The following is a 25028-nucleotide window of genomic DNA, read 5'->3' as shown; positions in this document are numbered from 1 at the left end:
CACTGATAGCTGGTGTGTGGGGAGTGTACTGGTGCATCACCCAGGTGGATGCTACACATTGGTAGTGGTGGAGGGGAGTTCCCATTACCTGTAAAGCACTTTGAGTGGAGTGTCTAGAAAAGCGCTATATTAAAAAATTAAATTAAAAATTAAGCGCTATTAAAGTTTTTAAATAAGAGTGCGGCCAGTCGGTTAGAAATCTGGTTCTATACATTCTCAAAACTCAAGGTTTCAGCTGACTATTAATGCATCTGTGTGGTCTTAATTGTGTCTTCCTCTAATTCAATATAAAAAAATTAAAGTGGGGAAAGGAATTCTCCTTTGAGCTTCTTATTGAAAGAAGTGAGTAAAGGCACAATGGGGAAAAGATACAGAGAGCCATCCATGTTGAGGATAGAAGTATATAGATTTAGAAGAATTTAGGTTCCAGTTATGAAAAGGACAGAATTGTAACTTTAAAAACACTGAACTAACGAGCACCAAAATTAATTGCCTGTAGCATTTTAAAGTCGGTATAGGAATTACGTTAATGCATATAATCTTACATACAAATACTGTAAACCCATGTTTTAATAACAGGAAAAGGCAAACCGGTATTAGGCACAAAGTGGAACTTATGAAATTACCATAACAGTTAATTAACGCAAAACATTTATAGGAAAACCTCAAAAGCATCAGCTCTTTTTGTGAGGTCATCGCCTTGCATGTTATTGGCTCTCTAGGATGTAATTCACTACATTGTTTTTGCTATTTTCAGATTTGGCAAACAAACAAAATAGTCATATAGGAGGCATTAAATTACAGGCTGTTAACTGGAGTGGAGTAACCCCTCCTTAACTACAAAAAAAAATCATGATATTTAAATTTGTTGATTTACACACTGTGTGTAAGTGTACATTTCTAAATACAGTTAAAAAATAGTCAGGCACATTTTAATTTAATACTTTGCTCACCTCCATCCTTAAAGCTGAGGGTTAACAAGCTAGAAATCTGTACATTAGTGAATAACTGATCACCAAGACGTTTACAGTAAGAATATCAGGAAGAAAATACGAGCCATCTCTTGAGTCATGATTCCTTGCATCACAGGTCACTCTGTTTGAAGTATAATTTAAGTTCAATTGAATTGTGTATGTAAATTGTAGATATTTACATTCCCTAGTAACTAAAATCTGCTCAGTTGTACAAAACTGTAGTAAAGCTAGTACAGCTTATTTGATGACACGCTTTCTGGAAGGAAGAATGTCCTTCCTAATGTTAGAAAGGTGTAAAAGTATATTGCATAGGCAGTACAGGATGAAATCCACACAATGGCTTCTCCCGAGGAAAGATCCTGATTTTGTGATCCTAAAACATCCCAACTCCTCATTATCGTACAGTGACAGATGACTGTGAGCCCAATAAAATCACAAAAGGCACTTAAATTAACCTTAAATCCTAATCAGGAAATAGCACTGTTTGAGTTTAATTAGGAGTTCAAGACAAATCCCCAGGGATGAAGTGTCCTCTAATCACTCTTGGGGGGAAGTGTCTATTTACATCTGAAAACAAGAAAGCAGAAATGACTTGTTTCCCTTTTCTTGCTAGATAATGCTTTCTTGACTGATCTGTTACTGTTTCCCACCCCCCGTCCCCAAAAGGCTTTTACTCAATTTTACATCTAGTCAAATTTTAACAATGTAATGTGTGCTTTTTTAAAGTTTAGAATAGTAACACTTATGTACTGTAAAAGTCTGTCTGGTTTGGGTTGCAGGCACAAGGGTTTTGCCTTTGAGCAAAATAGGATAACCAGGACAATTCTATTATTTTAACTACAAAACAGTCTAAAATAACTTAAGGTAAAAACAAATTGTGTGATTATCTCATGGCAATAAGTGTTAGTGGATGACTGTATGATTAAAAGTTTTCAGCAAAATCTCCCCTCCAATCTGGCTTCGGTCATTGTCACAGCACAGAAACTGCCCTGATCAAAGTCACTAATGATCTTCTAATAGCTTCTGATTCTGGTTCTCTTTCTATACTCATCCTTCTTGATCTCAGTGCTGCTTTTGACACTGTTGACCATAACATCTTTCTCTCTTGTCTTGAGACTATGTTTGGAGTTTCTGACACTGCTCTCAAATGGTTCAAATCTTACCTCAGAAATATCGCTAGACTACACCCTATGCTATCACTAACTAACTGAAAAGCTGATCAACACATTTGTGTTCTCTTGAATTGACTACTGTAATGCTCGCTGGGGTATCTAAATCTACTTTGAACAAACTCCAGTATGTCCAAAATTCAGCAGCCAGAATCCTGACCAGGTCAAGTGCAAATGATCACATTCCTCCTATCCTGGAGTCCTTGCACTGGCTTCCTTTTAAATTCTGTGTGGACTTTAAAATCCTCATGCTCACCTACAAGGCTTTACATGGCTTGGCACCTCAATACCTGTCTGAACTTTTATCGCCCTACTACCCACCTCGCAACCTCCGCTCTTCAAGTTCTGCCCTCCTTACTGTCCCCCAAGCTCGTCTACATTGTATGGGCGACAGGGCCTTCTCCTGTTATGCCCCCAAGCTCTGGAACTCTCTGTCCAAGGATATCAGAGAGTCACGTTCTCTAAACTCCTTCAAATCCAGACTCAAAACCTTCTTCTTTAGAAAAGCCTTTACTTACACTAACTGGTTCATTTCTTCACCCCTCTGCTTTTCTTAGTACCACCATCCACAGTCTCCTCTATATATTGTAATTGTGTTTTATCTTGTGTATTCTTTTTATTTGTTGTCATCATGTAAAGTGCTTTAAAAGGTGGTTTATAAAGTAAAGTTTATTATAATAAAAACAGCTTAGATTGATGGAGAAGATTAAGGATCTGTTATGATAATGAGATTTCTCTTCAGGTCATCACTTAACATGCTTAAGAAGGGGCATTTTATTTTGATTTGCAAATCAAAAGGGTCCGAGATCTAGCTTTTTTTAAATGCACATTTACCATTGTTTCCACCACTACAACTATTTACATTATCAGCTGTGTTCTTCCTTTAGGAAACACTAGCTTATCTTTAGCATAGCAATGCCCCTAGGGTTAATGTATACTCTGGAATTTCCTAATCCATCATATTGACAAATATTACTCCTTTGTCACCGGATTTTAAATACATTTCCTTGGTTTAACAGAAAAGCATCAAAGCATTGAGTAATACACGCAGACCACTGCATATTGTTTACAAAAAAAGGATAATGAAAGCCTGAGATAGATTTAAAGAAATCCCTCAAATAAGGAAAAACTGCTGCATAGCAGATCCTCTAATAAGGCCTGACAAGCAGTTACATTCTGCTGCTTCTGGACCAGTTAATTTGTACATTGGTTCTGAGCATTTTTTTTACCATTCCTAAAATACTGTGTGAAACATTCAGCATGGAATAAACCTTTACTGGTTTTATTTAAAAGAGAAGAAAAGAAAATTTCGGCTGTGGAGTCTTCTTCGGGTGTCACAGCCAAAGCATTTCTTTTCATCTTGGAATAAACCTTTGCCTGTTCCTTCGCAGCCTGCACATGCTGACTCAGCTACCTACTTGAACTACTTTAATAGATAATGTTGGCTATAACCCTAAACCAGCACTGTGCAGTCCTGGTCCAAGAGATCGGGTGCCTGCAGGTTTTCAGGAGCTCCTTATAGAGACAGCACCTGAAGAGCCAAGAGAAGCTGTTAAATTGGTCCAGTTAAAGCTATGACCAGCTGCTTCAGATCGGAATGAGAACCAGCACTGCCCCCCCAAGAACAGGATTAGACAGCCCTGCTCTAAACCACAAAGCACAGACTCATCATGCATTAATCATGAGTACAGCCATCATAAGAATGAAATACACCACTGGAAGGGTTGTTCGAAAGACGTTCTGTGAAGGGCACGGGGTATTCGGGCATGCAACAATGTACAATAGTTCGCTGTGAAGCATTATAAAGGCCTTGCAGAAAATAATGGAAAGTATAAGGTAGTTTGGCAACCTAGGACAAAATATGGCAAAACAAAGCACGTCCATTGTATAAGCATGGGGAAATGATGAACAGCAGTAATTTTCTAGTCTACAGTGTAATGTTTTGTCTGAACAATGCAACATGCTTACTGTTGTCCCACCTATTTTGTATTTTAATGCTGCTGCAATCACAGCATTTCCCATTATTGTGGGCCTGCTAGGCTGTTAACTTGTGTACTTGCATCCTGACAAAGTGAAGGCTGAAAGACACAGACTTAAGGGGAAAATGAAGGTCTGAGTCATGGGGTGACCAACCATAGCTTTGACTGCTCCTCAATTGCAGTCCTCAAACTTTCTCCAAAGCAAGAGGTTTAGAATGCAGTTATTAGTGGACAAAGGTTCAGTCCTGGAATTTAAGCAACTGCTGGTCTGGCTTACATGGTAGCTCGCTCTGTTATTTAAATGCTGAAGACATCAGTTATTAAAAGGGTGGAGGAATGAGACTGGGCTTTGGGACTTAAGACAAGCAATAAGGACCTTTTCCAGTACCATCAACACTGTGCTTCTTACAAAGAAGCAAAGCACAGTAGGAGTGTTTTATATTAGCAGAAGTGCTAATTAGCGATATGGGAGTAATTCAGACAGAATGGAGTAATCAGAAGTGTATAGTGGGAATATGTCACCAGTCTGTAGGCAAATTAAGGCCACCGAGTCTGAATTTTTGATAAAGTGGTCAGGAAAAAGTTTGACCTCTAGAATGAATGAGAACCGAGGGAATCTGAAGAGATTGTTTTAGGTTGTGACCCTCAAGCCAAATTGGTTCAAGTATCCCTTTCTTTTCAACCCCTCTGGGACTCTGAATAGATTGTAAACTGTAGCTAAAAAAAATAAACCACCATTTCATTGCAAATCTGCTGATAATACAAGAATGTGTGAGGTGAATTCAACTTTATACCCTTAAAGACCTAGGCAATTTGTCTGGCATTACAGTAATTTCTATTTTCCAGTGAAGAGTGGTGTAATTGGATATGCTAAAGTTCAAGAGAAGCCAAGATGTTATAATGGTGATTCAGGGTGAGACAGCAAGACTTTTTACCAAATCACAGAGACACAGGAGTGTCCAGACCTTCATTTAAAAGCTTCTAAAAACATGCTTAGCAGTCTGCAAGTGCCACAGCCAAGAATAACATACTTACCAAAGTATGTCCACTTAACACCTGAAACACAAAATAAAAACATGAGTCAGTTTACAGCTCCTGGAAATGTACCTTTGTTGTACTGTAGGTCCTCCTGCTTCATTGACCGATGAATAAGTAACATGCTTTTCTCTAAATATTCTTCATACTAATTTTACAGATCCGTGCCATTCTTTAACTAGATTATAGCAAGGTTCCATAAAAGTCATGCTATACCAGACTCCAATAAGCATATCCTTTGAATGGAAAAAGCAAAGTATAAATATAATATATTTGCTATTGGCATGCCATCTAGAACTTCCACAGTACATTAAAAAAATGCAAATGGGCAGAAACAAAATGTAAGAAGTGAAAATATAATCTTGAATTTACCAATTTGCATCAAGATGACACTTTAAAGCCCTGTATTTGTGTGTGCTGGACATATTCATTTTAGATTTGCTTTAAATCACCCACGTTATTTATAGGACTTCGAAAAGAAGAACGTGGTTCAAAAATAACTTTTAAAGCATGGAGCTTTATCCATTTTAATTAACTAAAATTACATTTAAAGCTGCTCTGTATGTGAAATTAACAACATCCCCCTGCCCCAACTGCTTTGTGCACCTGGTTCAGTTTATTACAACAGTAAAAACTGTATGCTCTTAACAGCATAAACAATGCAATTTTGTTTTTTTAAAAAAAGCTTTGTATTGGTTTTGAAGGGTAACACAGAGAACCACCTTCACTTGGCTAAGGATGAAAACAAGGTCCACTGTACACCACAGCAACCTTGCACTGTCTCATAGAAGAAAGGAAAGTGGTTGTTTCAAACATCATCTTGATTTGGTGTAGTTATACATCTGCAACCACTGGATAAACAGCGTGGGACATATTATTACGGCTTCAATAAGCAAAAGTGCTAGAACACTCTGAAGTGTGCCTAAAGCACTCATGTCAGTGCTACACTGTACATCCTACATCTTGCTAAAGCTTGGGAAGGTTCCTGTGGGTACTGCATCTACCTTTTCAGCTTGTTGTGGGAACTGTGAGGTTTCCAGATATTTTCTTATTGATCTTTGCCTGAAGCCCTAAGCAGCCTACTGCTTCTTTGACTCGTTTGCATTGGTTCAAAAGGAATTTCTTTTCCCCAAGAAAGCGATGAGTAATGAAAACAAAAAATTAAAAGGAAGTCAAACATCAAATTAGATCACAAAACTCTCATGCATGCCTTTTATTGCAGTAGAAATGTATAACATAGTTTATACTTTGTGCTTATCAGCTGTGAAGATTTTATTGATTTGCAAACTTCAACAAGCCTGGTCATTCAAAGAAGTGGGTGACTCACTACTCACAAGAAGGCATGGTTATTGTCCCAGTGTTCTCTGCTCTTCACTACAGTATGTACCATGTTCTATGGCACTATGTGGTTAGGAGAGCACCTACAGTTATTCGAATACAGAACTATGCCACAACAGTTTTCTTAGTGTCTAGTGTTGGCACAGAGCTCTATGATGTTAAGAAAGTTGTGGGAGTTTCTCAGCCACTGAGATGGTAGAGTTTAGAAGGCGGACAAAATGCGCCCCTAGTCGTTTACGGTTCGCTAGGGAGTCAAAACTATGGTGCTTAACGTTTAGTACTATATATTTATAGCTCTGCAAGACGCGTCTTTTTGTTTTCATTTGATAGTGTTGCATCTACTTAAAAAAACATCATTAGGCTTTTCTTAAAGTAAAGTTTGCACTCAGTTTCGTTTTTGTCATTTTAGCGGAGATTTTCACGCTTTAAAAAGAATGCGACGGAGAAGAACAGCACGTAACTCCAAAAGGAAACTCAAGACCGCTTTAGTCTTGAGACTTCAGTCACTTTTTTTATCATCCCCACAGCAATCGTGTTGCTCGTTTCAAGAACAAGTCAATAGCCTTTAAAGATATCGTTTTTTTAAGATTCTTGGGCGTGCTTCATATAGATTAAACGGATAATGGTTTTGTATTCATTAGCATGCGCTTCTGTTCACTTCATTAAGCGCTGTGCTGTAAATGGTCCACATCCGTTTCCATAACTACCACAGCAATGCTATACTGAATGGATGCCTGTTGGGTCTTCAGAGGGAATCTCCAGTATTTAATGTAAACAAACGCATGCATACGTGTTTAAAGTACTTTGTGGTAGCTGTGAACAGAATCTTACTACGATACTAAATATGGATACATTTCCTCTATACTTATAATCCAACACCTTGCCTGTAAACATGACCATTAGTATCAATAAATTGTTGAATACTTTATTTTGAAAAAGAAAAATTAGTCATCCCTTCCCAAAAATACGTAATTTCAATTGGTCTCTGGAGCATTAAATGGACAAAATAAATTTTGCAGAGTTGTTCAAGAGCAATTAGATAATTCGGGCTGGTCCTAATTATAATTAGCCATTGTTTAATTGAAAATGTATATGGTCTGGACTACAAAATGTTCTCTATTAGTGAGTAACGTGTTTTTCCTTGATTTAGGAAAGAAAGATTTCCAACATTGCTAGATGCTTAAGTAATATTACTTTGAGCACGTTTTTTTTTCAGAACGTAATGACATTCTTTGCACGTGGTTATTTGAAGATGTCCAACTTGATTGTGGTCATTCTGCAGCTCGTCTTGCAAAATAAGCCTCTTGATGAGCAAAAAGACCATCAAACAGGAACGACAATTGGTTTTTAAGCTTAAAAAGCTAATTTACATTCCAGGCAACATATTCCAGATACTATAAACATCCTAAAAAGTTTAAACAGACTTAGAAAATGTTGATACAGTAGGTGAAGGCATTGCATTTAAAAAGTCTCCACGCTTGAATATCTTACCTTGAGCAGCTGAGAGAGTGAATTCAGTCGTAAGGAGGGACACGAGTATGGCTGGCAGGTAGTGGCAAGACATTTTACCTCTTGTTCCAACCAAGATCACAGTCTCATTTGGCTGAAGTAGGCAATCTTAAATTGCTGCCTCTTTCAGACCGGCTTTTATAGTACTCGTGTCAGCTTCATTCTAACGCTCCATGACGTCAAAGCAACAACAAACCTGCCCCCAAAAGCCTGAACAAGTTTCACTGCGAGCAAGTGGACGTTTGCTCTAATTGCTCGCATATCCAGCGAAATCCCCAAATCCAACATTTTGCACCCGGGCGCATCTCCTAAGCGCAATCGTCATAATGTGATCGGAGAATTTAGAGAAGAACGGCGTAGTGCTCTGTATCATGAATTCTTATTCTCCTTTGATGCACCCGATAAATATATACATTTTTATGTCTCTAGATACTTGCAAAAGAATTGCATCAGTGCTACGTGACGACCCTGGCATCTTCTCTTGAACTACTCACATTTAGGGGTCACTACTCACATTAAGGGGTCACTGACGGTGAGGGACCGTCCCTTGTGGGTTTTACAAATATTTTTTACAAATTTACTTGCGGCGGTTATCGGCGCTTGTTTGTGGCGGAGGGTGAAGTGTGAAATGAAATAATCTCACCAAAGGCAGTTTAGTTTAGATGCTGCTTCTTTACCATTTCTTAGAAATACAGTGAAAGCGAAAGCATCTCCAAGGAAAAAAGGCACTTGCATCATGATACAAAGAAGGTTTTTATTTCTGTGAAATGCATATTCAATAAAGTCTCCTATCCCATTCAGCATGAATCTTGTCAGGAAAGACTTTCTGGAAGCAGGTATTTCTGTGTTAGCCTTAATAGTTGAGGTGTGATCTATTTAATTTATTTTAGAAAGCTCAGTCACTAGTTTAAGCATCAACGTTCTGTATCATCAAGTTAAGAATCAAATGGAGAAGTGGTCTGTGCCCATAATCTTCTACAGTACATCTCTAGATCAAGATTGTCTCCATCAGCCCCTTGCAGAGTTCTAGTCACGTTTAAGTCATGCTGGCTGTGACATTTTCTAAGATGACCACTCAGGATAAACAGTGATGTGAAATGCTCACTTATTCACTTCAAATATTTGTAAACACATTTTATTATTAAATCCTTTCAAGCCATAATTTCCCAAATTTAACATAATACTGGGTCACATAATATACTAGGTTAAAGAACTACTTTAAACAAATGTTGCAAATTTAAAAAGCCCATAAACTGGCATTTGATCGAATACGTCAGTCTTCATTTTAGAAAGAGGTAATACAAACTCAAAATCTTTAGTTTTCTTAAAAACTCTGAAAATGAAATCTAGTTTCAGACAGCATAACAGATTTATTTATATTTTTCATTTTTCTCTAAATTCCCTTTCTTTCCTCTTATTGCACAACTGAAAGAGAACACAACAGTAGGTAAAAAAGAACATTATCAGTTTATCGCCAAACTTTTTTTTCCATTTTTCTTAAGGCGGTCTTTAAGCAGCACTGCCACTACTCATCTAGAACCCACTGAGATGGTAATTAGATGCCATAAACAACTAGTTGAAAATCTCTGGTATTACCGTCTTGAGCAGGTAATGCTCTTTAAATAGTCCGTTTATTAATGTCGCAGAAGAGAATTTAGTTAGTGTTGTGCATGTATGAAGAAGGATGCAGTTTGTTTCAGAACCATCATAAACATTCCGAGTTTGTTATTGTCACCTGATAATAGGTGTTTTCATGTTCAGGGCTTGTTGGCTCTTGGTTGTTATCTTACAGAAACAAGTAGGTAGCATGATACCCAGTGGCCAGATACATTTAGGTTTAATTCCTATTTACATAATGACAACCTAATGTAAACAGTATCATGTTTTCCCTGAAGGAGAAGGGACACAGCATGATTTTCTTGAATGGTACAGGTTCCCAAAATAGACATTGTTCAATAACGGAGAACGTCCTGTAATTGTTTCAGTGTCAGCTTTGGTAGATCTTCAATGTGAGTTTTGTGTTTGTGTCTGTCAAGAAATAGAACATGATAGGAAAGCTTACCAATGAGAGGAGGTCACTCTCGCATGTAAAACCAGGTGATAACGGAAATCTGTATTGATGAATCTCAATACCCGTAAGAATGCCTTTTAAACCACATGAATATGCATTTTAAATAGAAATTGTATTTCATATCTTCAGCCTTGTACAGGAGATGTTTATGCTTTAAAATGTTTTTATAAAGATTTTTTTAAATGGCCACACCTCTTTTTCTCTCCCTCTCCGATCCTTTGCGTCTCTTTGCAAGGCTTACCTCAAGTGGAGCTACTGACAAGATTGACTTTGTAAATTGAACACTGAAATCACTGCAACCCACTGAAGCTAAGCAGGTGTGAGCCTGGCCAGTACCTGGATGGGAGACCTCCTGGAAAAACTAAGGTTGCTGCTGGAAGAGGTGTTAGAGGTGCCAGCAGGGGGCGCTCACCCTGCGGTCTGTGTGGGTCCTAATGCCCCGGTATAGTGACGGGGACACTATACCGTAAACAGGCGCCGTCCTTCGGATGAGACGTAAAACCGAGGTCCTGACTCTCTGTGGTCATTAAAAATCCCAGGGCGTTTCTCGAAAAGAGTAGGGGTGTAACCCCGGTGTCCTGGCCAAATTTCCCATTGGCCCTTACCAATCATGGCCTCCTAATAATCCCCCTCTATGAATTGGCTTCATCACTCTGCTCTCCTCCCCACTGATGGCTGATGTGTGGTGAGCGTTCTGGCGCACTGTGGCTGCTGTCGCATCATCCAGGTGGGGCTGCACACTGGTGGTGGTGGAGGGGATCCCCATTACCTGTAAAGCGCTTTGAGTGGAGTGTCCAGAAAAGCGCTATATAAGTGTAAGCAATTATTATTATTATTATTATTATTATTATTATGAGAAAAGAACAATTCCTGTGATATTCTTAAGGGCTTTAAGCATTTAAAACAAAGCACTGGCCATCTATGCATGTCGAAAATATTCCACAAGATACTTGTCTTCATAGGATCTTTGTGTGCTGCAATGTCTAAGCTCAGCTTACTCCAGTTGTACATCCTGCACTGTTGCTTTGGTTCTGCTTCAGTGCCTTATCTCTCATAAACTTGCTGACACAAAATAAGTATAGTTTTCACCTGCAACTGATTGATACACAGGAGGTCTTGTTTTACCTCCTTACTGTACGTACTGTACAACTTCTCATACCCATATTAAAAATGTGGTTCAAGTAGGCAGCTGCGACAGCAGGCTGCAAAGGAACAAGTAAAGGTTTATTCCATGCTGAAAAGAGAAGAAATGAAACACAATGTTTCGGCTGTGGAGCCTTCCACACCCAAAGAAGGCTCCACAGCCGAAATGTTGTGTTTCTTTTCTTCTCTTTTCAGGATGGAATAAACCTTTACTTGTTCCGTACTAAAAATGTACACCTTTTGTACAAAGAAAAAAGGATCAAAATAAAAAATCTTTAGTTGGTAGATAACATTTGTAATAATTTGTCAAAAATTATAAGTCATGCCAAATATGGTCCAAAACACTGATTTGTTCCAGGAAAATTAAGTGCTTTACCTTTCCTTAACTTAAACTAAAAATAACCTTTGAGGATTGTACTGTGTGGTTTCCTAAAACAATAGTGTCTCGTGTTAGTGTACAATACAGAGGTATTCCAGTTTAGTTTGTTTTTACTCTCCAAATTACTGTTTACATTCCTGTCAAACATAAATATTCTACACAGGTCATGTATTCTACCTGGATGGAACTCACATCCCTCAGAGAAAACATGAAACCTAGGATTTATGGCAGTACTACAGAAATCATTAGGGTTCAGGGAGGATAGTGACTACAAATGGCTCTCTGAGGCAGGATATGAGTGGCTCTTGGCACCCATAAATGTAAAAACCTGGAGAGAGTTTGGCTCTTTACACTTGCTTGTGTAGCCACAGACTAATGAAAACAATCATCGTTACAAGAGGTGCTAATTGCGGACACCCGCCTGTTTACACTTTCTGGATTGCTTTGGCTATTACCAGCACCAATTGTTAAAATGGCTTCCGGAGAGTGAGGCTGTGAACCTGTAATCAGCCTTGCCAGTCGCAAGGCGAATGTCTGCGCAAATTAAAGTGATTGTCTTAATTAACGGAAAGCGAGTTGCATGTTTAAAACATGGCCGACTGATTTGTTTTTAATGCTAAATAGATCTGTTTTTTTATGTTTCTTCCCAGGCAGTGCGCTAGTGTGGTAGTTAGCGTTGCTGCCTCGCGGCTCTGCAGCCGAGGGATCAGTTCCAGATCTAGGGTGCTGTCTGTGCATCCCTGCGTTTGTGTGGGTTTCCTCCAGTTACTCTGGTTTCCTCCCACAGACCCAAAACATATCAGCAGGTTAATTGTCTTCTGGGAAAATCGGCCCTGGTGTGACCCAATGGGTTTATGTGCGTCTGTGTTTATGTCTTTTTGTCTGCCCTGTGATGGACTGGCATCCCATCCAGGGTGTACCCTGCCTGCACCTGGTGCTTGCTGGGATAGACTCCGGCTCCCCCTTAACCCTGAATTGAAAGAAGTGTTCTGAAAACGGATGAAAAAGTGTAAATGGGCTGGAGAGAAACAGGTGAAGGAAAGTCCTGGTCGTGTGACTTACACACGGATGAAAGTATTGCAAGGTTAGAATCTAATCTTCCTCCCAACCTCATGTTACAAACTCCATAATTACGTTTTCTGATTGCTACCTACATCTTCCTCAGGATGAAAAAAAAGGTCAATTCTGCCCCCGGAATTAATGAAAGGTAACAGATGAGAGGAGAACTTTTGGTACACCTCTGTTATGTGATCTTCTTCATCTGAGTGAAGGATCTTGAAGGATGCGTGAAGGTAATTTTGCACAGTATACACACAGTCCAACAACATGCAACTCACAACAAATACATCTAAATTTTAGCCATTTATAGGAGTTTGATATATTAAATTAATGCCCCCTTTAGGTTTGCTTCAATCATTTAATTCTGGTATAGTACATCTTTTTAAAATCAATTACTGTCTTTATTACCTCAGTACATATTCATATTTGTGGACTAAAAAATTGGTTTTGGAGTAATTTCTGGGGAACCCCCGAACAGTCTCTGGGGATCCCTTGGTTGAGAAGTCCTGCTTTGTATGTTTTCCAACTTCACTGAAATGCACCTACTGACTACTGTAACTTCCCACAGAATGTGTATTCAAAGGCATTTTTAAAAATATACACAGTGTATTTTTAGCATACACAACCATATCTTGACAGCCCCTGCCTTTCTCCATAGAAGGTGTAGTCCAGACAAGCTGGAATATGACCTTGCTCACCCGGCTGTGCTACTGTGACTCAGCCCTGAACTGGACAGGCCATTTGCTCTGTGTGGGAGAAGGGAAGTCACCATTAATTACCTCTCACTTTGAGGCCATTTCGAAACATAAAACGTTTTCTGGGTATGAAACTGTACTCTCTGTCTTTCTCTTAATTTATCACGGATTATGTGAAAAAACAGAAAAAAATTGCTTAAATTCATTGTAAACTAATACAGTATGTATTTGTTTTGAAAAAATAATCTGAATTGCTAAACATATTTTTTATATAGCCACCTAAACTAGAATTGCCTCAGTAGAACCAGTACCCCAGTAGAACTGAGCCCAGTAGCTGTTGAGGAATCCCAACAATTTGTACTGTATGTGTGGTAACACATACCTACATGAAGGACAAAATAGGCTACTCACTTAACACACTGAAAACAATATTAATGGTTATGCAAGTTTTCAAGTCTTGAAAAGATGTATAAAATGATCAAGTCTGTGCATTTTTCAAGCATAATTAAACCCATATCAAACTGAGAGTTTGACACAGCTAACCAATGACTATTTTAGAATCTGATGGTGCCTTTGTATTGGGCAAGCAGAAGCTTTGACAAACCAAGAACTTCCTGCCAAACAATTTACAGCTTGTAGTTTGGGTTAAAAACTGATTTACTCCAGACTATAGGCTCAGAAGTGGTGCTTAACTATTACATGCACTATCCAAAAAGTGGAGGATTTGAAACCTGAGCACATTCCCTTTCCGGTGTAAAGTTCTGCATAGACATTGGATGTGAGGTTTATAAACAGCATGTGGCAATGCCTGTAGGTTAGTCTATAGTTTGGATAGGAACCCAATGCGTTATAAAAGTGTGGTTTATTTGTACCATTTGCTAAGATGTTATATTTTCTACATGATCTTATATTTCCTTCCAAATCCAAACAAAAGGCAGAGGTTAATAGCTCCCCCAACTGTTAAAGAACATCAGTTGCAAGCTGGCCAGAAGTAAGCAAGCTGGTTCTTATCTTTCTCTTAAAGAGTTACTCTGTTATTCAGAGTTCGGCTGGTTCCAGCCCTGAAGGTACTCCCTGTGGCTCTTACCTTGTCACTCTCTGATTCATGTCTCAGTGGTTAAGTATAAGCTTGCTAAGAAGGAAAAAAAGTGGTTTATTTCAGATTTCGCCACTTAATACACCACACTCTGAGGTTTTTTTTTATAATTAGAGAGTAATTATGGATTTGTCCATGATTAATGAGCAAAGAAATTCCTTAAGATAATACCTTATATTTTAAAAATCACCTGTATGTCTAGAAGTTTTTGCTTTTCAGCAATGGGTGTTTCTGTTTCATAAGGGAGAAATGTGATATTGCCATGCACTATAGACTTTAAATTGTCACTGCAGATTAATCCTACTACTTATATAATATATATATATATAAATTAAATATTACTTATACTACAGATGGAAGAAACTATCATTAGAAAAATATAAAAAGCTATCTTTGCTAATTGAAATTATTTTTTTAGCCACCCTGCAGCCCTATATCAAACTGCAACTCACAACTGGCAGCCCACTGAAGCCCAGCAGGTGTGAGCCTGGTCAGTACCTGGATGGGAGACCTCCTGGGAAAAACTAAGGTTGCTGCTGGAAGAGTGTTAGTGGGACCAGTAAGGAGCACTCACCCTGTGGTCTGTGTGGGTCCTAATGCCACAGTATAGTGATGGGGACATTGTTCTTCAGATGGGATGTTAAATCAATGTCCTCACTCTCTGTGGTCCTTACAAATCCAAGTATATTTCTCAAAAAGAATAGGGGTGTTACCCCGCCATCCTCACCAAAATGTAATGTGGCTTTAACAAATCATGACCTCCTTATAATACCCATTTATGAATTAGGTTCATCACTCTGTTCTGCTCCCCACTGATAACTGGTGTGTGGGGAGCGTACTGGTGCACTTTGGCTGCTGTCACATCATCCAGGAGGGGCTGCACACTGGTGGTGGTGGAGGGGATCCCCATTACCTGTAAAGTACTTTAAGTAGAGTGTCCAGAAAAGTGCTATATAAGTGTAAGGAATTATTTTTTAAGGATATTGAGATAACCCTTCATCAGGGCATTGCATGTGAAATCATCAAATTATTTAAATTTATTTAATTTTACCCAAATTATTTTTATCTTGTCTATGTTTACTGTAGGGCTAAGTAATATGTGGCCAAACCCTCCTTTACATCTGAGGCATTTTGTTATTGTTTGAAGGACACTGAACGACCTGTTAAATAGTGGTAAAGTGCACTGACAGAAACTGTTCAATGTTCTACATTTTCTTGGAGAACACAGTCTCTTACCTTTCCAGTAAGTTATTTGTTTAAAACAACAACAGTGTTATCCCCAACAAGGTCATGCCAGCTCACATGAGAGAACAAAAGTTCACAAGAACACAAAAGATGGCTGTAGCTCCTCATTTAACAAGGGTTGTGCTAGTTTAAAACACAGAACAGTGTAGCAAGGACCTATGTAGTAGCAATGCAACAGATATTTACAGCATATGAAAAGCTGTTAATAATAAAATTGAAGCTTTTTAGGTACATTTTAAGAATCCTTACTGAACATTTCAGTAAACAATGCTGTGTCAACATATACTTTAAGTTAGCTGGGAATGTTTAATATTTATTGACAATATTTGAACACAAGTCTCTGAACTTCAGATAAATGTATTGATACATCAAGACTGTGAATTCATACTCCAGTGGCAAATTCCAAATCGATATCATAGGGGTATCATAGGGGTAGAAACAATGATAAAATGTGAAATGTGCTCTCAGCAGATGGCTAAAGTTTTGATTCTATTCCAGTCTGTGTGTGAATAACAAGTAAAGTATTTAATTGTGGGTGGCTGAAATGAATAGCCTTCCTAAAATGTGCAGTACTGAGACAACCTTCAAGAAGCCAGTAAAGAAAAGATTTTTCCAAAGCCAATCTTATGATCATGGTGCTTTGAAGTTAGTATGAATCAGTGTAAAATGATTGGTAAGCCAAAAAGAACTCTTGCCACTCATAACATTCAGAAGTCTAGTATGCATACAACTGATATTTGAAAGTGCTATAAAATTAAAGACTAGATTTTTCTTTTTAAATTGTAAATATTGTAAAGATTGTAAAGACAGTATGTTGAGTAGTAAATTGTGGGGAATGCTGATGGATAAATGTTGTCCCTTTTTAAAAAGAAGTTTTAAAAGGACATTTCATGTCTTAGATAGTAATAGATCATTGTGATTGACGCAAAATAAAGAAAAGCTCTTTTGTTTTCAATCTTAGCCTACATTTCCTCTTTTAATATAGCTCAGAGCTTTAAGGCCTAAATAAAAAAGATACAGGATTCTGTTTTAAACAGAACAGTATGGATATTCTGCAGATGTCTGCTGCCTTTTTTCGTATAACACACATATAAAACTCATGTGACAGGGTTGTTTCAGCTTTTCCTACATAAATATGTGAAGAGGTTTTAAAGCTTTTTCAAATTTTTATTGATCATACGAAATAATCAGAATATTTTTAAGAGGCAGATTTAGAGGAAAACCAGTCAGGTTTAGTGAATAATGAGTCTACATCACCGAGGCTGTAAACAAAATTATTCCATCTAAACTGCACTTTCAATTCAGTGTTGGCACAATTGTCTACTTTTACCCTTTCCTCTTAAGATACAGTTGCAAGAAAAAGTTTGTGGACCCTTTGGAATTACATGGATTATTGCATTAATTACTCATAAAAATGTGGTCTGATCTACAACGAAGTCCCAATAATAGACAAACACAATATGCTTAAACTAATAATACACAAACAATTGTTCTTCTTCTTGTTAATATTGAACACATCGTTTAAACATTCGCAGTCCAGGCTGGAAAAGGTATGTGTTTCGGTCATTGTCTTGTTGCATCACCCAACTTCTGTTAAGCTTCAGGTGATGGACCGCTACCCTGACAGTCTCCTGTAAAATTTCTTGATACAACTTTGAATTCATTGTTCCCTCTATGATAGTAAGCTGTCCAGGCCTTGAGGCAGCAAAGCAGCCCCAAACCATGATGCTCCCTCCACCATGCTTCACGGCTGGGATGAGGTTTTGGTGTTGCACGTTTCTGCCAAAGAGTTCAACTTTTGTCTCATCCGTCCACAGAAAATTGTCCCAGAAGCGTTGTGGAATATCCAGATGGTCTTTTGCAAACTTGAGACGTGCAGCAATGTTTGGAGAGTAGTGATTTCCTCCGTGGTGTCCTTCCATTAACACCATTCTTGTTCAGTGTTTTTTTATAGTGGACACATGAACAGAGACGTCTTTAGTCAAGTTCAAGAGATTCCTGCAGGTCCTTTGCTGTTTCCCTAGAATACTTTTCACCTCCTTCAGCATTGCACGCTGCGCTCTTGCCCTGATCTTTGCAGGACGCCCACTCCTAGGGAGAGTAGCAACAGTACTGAATTTCCTCCATTTGTAGACAATTTGTCTTACTGTGGATTGAGTTTATCACCAGCTTATCACCAGCTGTGAGCTACCAAACATCCAGGAGATCTACTCAGCTAGATGTCTGAAGAAGGCCAGGTCCATTCTCAAGGACCCCAGTCATCCCAGTCACAAACTGTTTTCCCTCCTACTGGCCGGTAAACGGTACCAAAGCACCCGGTCCAAGTCCAACAGACTACAGGACAGCTTCTACCTCCAGGCAATAAGACTGGTAAATAGCCAACCTGCAGCTCCTTTAGCAAATCACCTGTAATGGCTACATGGACACACAATTCTCACTATATTCAGCATAACTGCACTACATGAATATATTGCAAACACCATGGACACATAACAGCTCTACTCACATTGAGTTTTATTCAATTTCAAAAATGTAACCTCAATTTTGTGATTTCTGTGTTTTTGTGAATTTTTGTGATTTTTGTGATTCTTGTAATTTTTGTGAGCTCGCAGAAAAAGACATTTCATTGCCAGCAACTACTGCTGCACGCTGTATGTTGTGCATTTGATAAATAAACTTTGATTTGATTTGATGAACACCCAGGCCTCTAGAAATGCTTTTGTAGCCTTTTCCAGCTTTATGCATCTCTACAATTCTTCTTCTAAGGTCCTCTGATATTTCTTTTGATCGGGGCATGGTTCACAGGAACAGCTCTTTCTTGAGAAGAGCAGACTCTGTCAGTAACCAACCTTTGTGTTAGGGAAGGGAACCTCCAATCTCATCTCATTGATTGGAACACCTGACTCCAATAAGCTTTTGGAGAAGTCATTAGCCTAGAGGTTCACATACTTTTTCAAACCTAGACTGTGAATGTTTAAACGATGTGCTCAGTACTGTCAAGAAGAAGTACACTTGTTTGTGTGTTATTAGTTTAAGCAGATTGTGTTTATCTATTATGGTGACTTAGGTGAGGATCAGACCACATTTATATGAGTAATTAATGCAGAAATCCAGGTAATTCCAAAGGGTTCTCAAACCTTTTCTTGAACTGTACATTACAACTGTTTTTTGTTTACAGCTGTTGCTCAACGCAATGTGTAGAAAGGGAAGAGGAAAGCACAGGGTGGCCAAATTGTTAATTCTAGGATACACTTGCTCTTAACCTAGCCATTGCATGGAAGAAATATTGCTTACTAATAATGAGCAGATAGCTTGGTACTTCATATTAATCCGTGGTGTTATTTAACAGACGTTTGCACCTCAGGCTCCCTGCACATAACAGCTCCCCTGCTGACCACAGCACTGAGTGCATCTTTTCCAGCACCTCTGCCTCCACCCCAACATTGATTCAGCTGACAGGGCCAGCCTCACTTCCTCAGCCAGGCCAGTTAAAACCAAAGTATTCAGCACGCTATCCCTTTATATTTCTTCTGCTTGTTTTGTCATTATTAGTATTTGACTGAAAAGCTGAAGTACGTTTTGTTCTAGGAGTTTTATTCCTGAAAAAGGACAAATGTAAAAGCGCAGCATAAACCCAATGCCACTTAGAATATGAATGTGCCTGGCAAGAGCTGAGTCAGTCTGAGCCACACCTTAGCCACACCTTAGCCACACCTAACTCTGACACACTGCTTGCAATGTGATGTTTTCGACATCCTGGAGAAACGTAATCATCTCTTTTTCATAAGACATGCATTGCTGGTGCGTGACATTTTGAAACATGGTTCAGAATGAACCCATGTTTTAATTTGGATGGTCTTTTTGTTACATTTTATTAATTTATATGTCATTGTAGTCCAATACCTGGCAAGTGGCATTGCTGCTCAGATTGTCCATTGTGTAGTCCCAAAAGACACGAACAGAAACCTTGATAGCTTTTTTCAGAAGCACAGCTTTTTCACACAGTCACTACAAATTTCGACTTCAGAACATGAAAAGAAGGAAAGGGGAAGAACCTTATTTGTGGTGATAATATTAATAGGTCATTATCAGCTTCCTGGGAAGGGTTATGTGATGAAGATGTGGTGTCTCTAGACCCAGATGGAGGGTAGAGCCCACCATTCTACCAAACACCTGGAAAAGTAGGCTTTCATCTGGCAACAAGGATTCCAGCTGTTTCCTGCAATCTCTACAGCGTTTAAGCTTCAGGTATCAATTCAGTATCTCTTTTGCCAAAATATGAGCAAGCTTATAGTCCTTGACTCTCTCCATGTAATATTAGAAGGACATAATGCTTTACTTAAAAGAATGCTTAAAAGCATTTTTGCCATCTCTGAAGCTCTGATATTTTTATTGGAGTTTTTTTGTTTTTTTGCTGATAAAAAATGTGAAAAGTGAGCAATAAGTAAGCCATATAAAAAGGCAGAATTTAAAGGACTCTTAATGTTTCCTAAATGGTGTAATTAAACCTTTTTCAGTCTATAAACAGTATTTATAATTAGGGTAGGTATTCTTTATCCTGTCTAGCCTTAGAGTACCTTCCAAAGGGCCTTGCCTTTTATTTCATCTCCTTCGGTCAAGGCTGTGAGATCCACTGGGCTGGGGTTTTACTCTGTGGTAAACGGCGAACCAATAAAGTAAAACTTTAAAACCAGATAAAAGCTTATGAGACTAACAGAAATTATATATTTGGAAACCATTCTGGGATTAAATATGTTCCAAGTAAGGCAGCTGTGTACATCGAAACATAGAAAGATTACCCTTCAGCTCGAACAGATACACAGTATGAAAGAATCCCAGATTATTGAAACTCAGGTGGCAGGAAATTCACCTCTCAGTGTGCATACATTACACACTGCTCCTTTACTTTATGTCTGGAAAAAGCTGACTGAGGGTGAGAAAAAAAAATGCCCGTTGACAGACCTTAAGGAAATGAACCTACTAAAGATGTTTGTCTTATTGGCAATTTGGGCATTGACTTCTAAGGGCCTTTTAAACGGGAGAACGCTTTATTCATTTTGATGTGTGTCAATGACATAATATGGTCAATGACACAGCTAGTGCTGTAAAGTTTTACTCTTTCCAGCTACATAATGGGGCGGCAGATTAGAAATACCAATAAAATATTCTCCCAGCAACACCCATGCACTAAGAAAAGTGGAATTTCCACAGGAGAATTTTTCTCTATCCTGTCATGCATCAGAAAACTCAAGCACATTCCAGAGGACCTCACTCTTTTTCTCCCATCTCCTTTGGTCAATGTGGTAGTTAATGATAAACCCTTTCCTTTACTTTTACTTTTTTATTAGACATTTTGATTTTGCTCCTTGCTATGATACCTCCTGCAGCTGTTTTCACTTTGATGTCTTGGTTTTCTGATTACTGAAAACTAATAAACTTTATTTTATATAGCGCCTTTAAAGATGCCTTCTGAAAGCACTTTACAGAATGACAACAACAAATGAAAAGAAAAAATGCACAAGATATACACAATGAGAGGAGACAGTAGATGGGGGTACTGAATATGGTAGGAGCAGAGCGGTAAAGAACAGAACCAGTTAAGTAAAAGCTCTTCTAAAGAAGAAGGTTTTGAATCTAATTTTGTAAGAGTTTAGGGAAGGTGACTCTCTGATATCCTTGGGGAGAGAGTTCCCGAGCTCTGGGGTATAACAGGAGAAGGCCCTGTCACCCCTAGAGTGTAGACGGGTTTGGGGGACAGATAGGAGTCCAGAGCTAGAAGAGCGAAGGTTGCGAGGTGGGGAGTAGGACGATAGTAGCTCACACCATGCTGAAAAGAGAAGAAAGTAAACACAACGTTTCAGCCGTGGAGCCTCCATTAGGTGTCAAGAAGGCCACACCTGAAGAAGGCTCCACGACTGAAACATTGTGTTTTCTTTCTACTCTTTCAGCATGGAATAAACCTGTTACTTGTTCCTTCGCAGCCTACGCATGTTGACGCAGCTCCCCACCTGATAGTCACTCAGACAGGTACTGAGGTCCAAAGCCATGCAGAGCCTTATAGGTGAGCATGAGGATTTTGAAGTCGACACAAAATCTGACAGAAAGCCAACGCAAGGACTCCAGGACAGGAGAAATTTGTTTGTTCAATGTAGATTTAGAACCCCAACGAGTAGAGCATTACAGTAGTCAATGCGGGAGAAGACAAATGTGTTCATCAGCTTTTCAGCAACAGTTACCGATAAGTAACTGATCATTTCTGAGGTGAACGAATGATGTTTTGACAATGTGTTGCACACGTCGAAAGTCAAGCCTGAATCAAATATCACTCACAGGTTTTTCAATTATGACTGAAGCTCAAGTACAGGTCTATCCTCAGATAGTTACTGCATTGGCTTTACAAAGATGATGGGGGTGCCAATAATAATAATTTCATTTCCAGACTTAGGTCTTGTCACAGTTTAGATGAAGGACATTTTGAGTCATCCATGTTTTTATGTCAGAGAAAACTGTATGGACAGTATAAGGAAACAACTCACTGACTCGAACACAGCTCGAATACCTTCATCATCTGTGGGACTTCACTCATCAGGCAGGTCTCTTACTTCATTATTCTTTTATTTCTTTTAGTACAATCTTGGCTCCTACAATGTTAGTTTCTGTTTGGAACAGAAAGATCTTTTTTTTCTTATCAGAGTATATAAGCCATTCCTTTTCTGTCTGTCAGAGACAGACATAATAGAAATACACAGGGATAAAGAAAGAAGGAAGAAGAGAGACAGGGCTATTAATTTTAGCAGCTTGTAATGCTGGGTTTCCAGTGGTTTCTCTCAGAAAAGCCAGTGACACAGAGCTAACATGTTGTCATGTCTCCACTGGTGATCATGTGTGCTGCCGGCTACACTGGGGCCCCCAAAGTATGGAGATTAAATTACATGTCTTTTGAAAGAAAAGAAGAGTAGCTCGTCTTTTTTTAGTCTATTTACTGCCTTTTTTTTGCTTCACATCTCTAGTTTGAAAATGGAACGTTTTAAAAACAAACATCCACAGCAGAGCATCTTAAAACATTCTCTGTGCTTCCACTGGTGAAAATGACACCTCTGTTAGATGTCTCAGGTGTCTGTATGCAAGGCTAAGTTTCAGTTACCGCCTAAAACTGTGCATTCTGTTAAATTGAGCAGCATCCATTTCTTAAAAGACTATGAAGACTATAAAAGTCTGTCTATTAATTGAAACTAAATTGTAATTGCAATTAAATTGTGTCTGATTATCACACCCCTGTAGTTGCCCTGATGTAGCAGCACTCAACACACTCATGTTAATCAACATTGACTATGTGGAATTACTTTGTACAGGATTAAAAATGAGGATCTATGTGGAAAAATCTGACTACTTGCCGAGAAAATTCCATCATTGTTTTCCATTGGAGAACAGTGGTGCTGTCCCATCCCTCAAATCAGTAATTAACTCCTCCATAGTCATTTTCTTTTCCATGAGGCAAAAAGGGTTCGATAACCACCAGGCTTCAGAATAAAGGAAATTGACCACATTACCCCTCCTCCTTTTCATAATGGAGTAGTGGGTGAGAGGTCAGAAGGCCATTTACAGTCTTTGTCAGCATTTAACCAGACAACAGACAAATCAGCTACTTTTTTACACCACTTGACATAATGTTTCTTGTCTTACATCATTCCTGTCTGACCCAGGCATTGGTAAAAATTTGTGAGACTAAAATCAACTGCAAGGTAGGGTAGGAAGAAGAGACATTTGCCAATTACCTAGAGCTGTTATGAAGGATGACTCTTTAAGAAGTGGCGCAGGTCGTTACAAGTCTCTATCCCTGTGTGTAATCCACACACAATAGTTTGTCATGAGTTTATCAGATAGTTACTGGCTTCTGTCAATATTGAATCTGTCTGGACGCAGCTGAATGTCATTGCACGCTCCATGTCCTGTCTGTGCAGATATTGCATCTCAACTTCCTATAAAAAAGCTTTCAAAATCTTTTTTATCTTTGTGTTCACTGAGCACTGAAGCTTTTATAGTACTTCGTACAGCCAGCTTCACATCAGTGATGAAGCGATAAGGAAATCCTATGGCTTTTAGCTTCCAATTAGCTTTTTAATGCTAATTGAAGCAAACTTTATAAACAGGATGGAAGATTGATACCTGGAAAAAAGCTTTAATTTCAAAGCTGTTACCTGTAGCCACTTATTTTGGCCACTTATTTTGGTGCATTGATTGTTTCATGTTATGTAGTGTTTATATTTGCATTTTGTTTTTATGTCTAGTGCATAATCCCTATCCATAACAAATATTATAACTGTAAAAACGTCCAGGCTTCATGTGTTAATTATAAAGTTTTAGGTTTCATAAAATGCAGATATTTCCTTCATCTCAGATTATATACATATTAACTATTTACTTTTAATTAAAAAAGAAATATCTACTAATACTTCAAGAGTACTGAGAATGTCTGCCACCATGTGGTGTAACCTCATAATAACAGCTTGCACAATTTGATAATTTATAGAATGGTTACTTAATTAAAACTAGTTTCCTATGCCTCTTTCCAAAGCCTTTTAAAAGCATAATAGAAATAACTCTATCTTATTTAGATAATAACATTTAAGAAATGAAACACTACTTTTCACTATTCAAAATGTTTTACTTTGATGTAAACTAATAGGTAATAGCTAGATACCTTCCAAAAACGTATCTCAGGTTTGTGGTGTGCTGTGAGACATTGCAGCTGCTACAAATTATATTCATTAATATTCATTTGCTCTTTTGTTTTCACGATGCATTGGACAGGAGGCTCAAAATGATATGAAAATGAATTTAATTAAATACATGCAACTGCAATCAGAAGAAATACTCCAGAACCCAGGATTCAAGAGCAGTGAGCTAGCAAGGTCAACCAGCATGCCACCCTGTCGCCTTCAGAAGGCAAGTGGGAATATTTGTGTATCCAAGCAACGCAGATGTCGGAGCTGCTAAACCTTCTGAGGTCTAAGAGTTTTTGTCTGGCTTGAACTTTTCTTTACAAATTACATTTATCATTTTACAGCACAAAACCCAATATATAATAAATTACGCTTACAAATACTGTACATTAATGCCTATGGTCTGGTATTAATGTACACTACTGTAAGTGTACATTATTAGATATGGTTTGATATCTGATGGACCATGGTAGACAGTGGTAATTTGCCAGTTACCGTCTTTTACATGTATAACAGGAAAAAAAAAATGAATTAATTACAGTACAGCCCTAAACTGACAAATAGGATCATCAGTTCTTATCAGTCCACTGTAGAAAGGTTATTGCCTCACAAT

At 38.4% G+C, this 25028-nt stretch overlaps 1 protein-coding gene across 2 annotated transcripts in view; it reads right to left on the bottom strand.

The window, feature by feature from the left end:
* ca12 (carbonic anhydrase XII) overlaps window positions 1-8181 on the bottom strand; it is a 31186-nt gene extending 23005 nt beyond the window's left edge. Inside the window, exons 1-2 of one of the 2 annotated variants that reach the window (XM_015343615.2) lie at window positions 7987-8181; window positions 5158-5178 (exon numbers count right to left, since the gene is read on the bottom strand). In XM_015343615.2, coding sequence (XP_015199101.1) covers window positions 5158-5178; window positions 7987-8059 — 94 coding nt within the window. In that variant the 5' untranslated portion in view covers window positions 8060-8181. The remainder of the gene's footprint in view (window positions 1-5157; window positions 5179-7986) is intronic. The other variant, XM_015343617.2, reaches the window with a different exon arrangement.
* Window positions 8182-25028: the final 16847 nt, after the last annotated feature.

This window comes from Lepisosteus oculatus, chromosome 5 (genome assembly GCF_040954835.1).
Source record: "Lepisosteus oculatus isolate fLepOcu1 chromosome 5, fLepOcu1.hap2, whole genome shotgun sequence".
In the NCBI taxonomy this organism is placed as follows: domain Eukaryota; kingdom Metazoa; phylum Chordata; class Actinopteri; order Semionotiformes; family Lepisosteidae; genus Lepisosteus; species Lepisosteus oculatus.
Note: the sequence above shows the minus strand (reverse complement) of the source record. Positions and strands in the feature narration are given on the sequence as shown.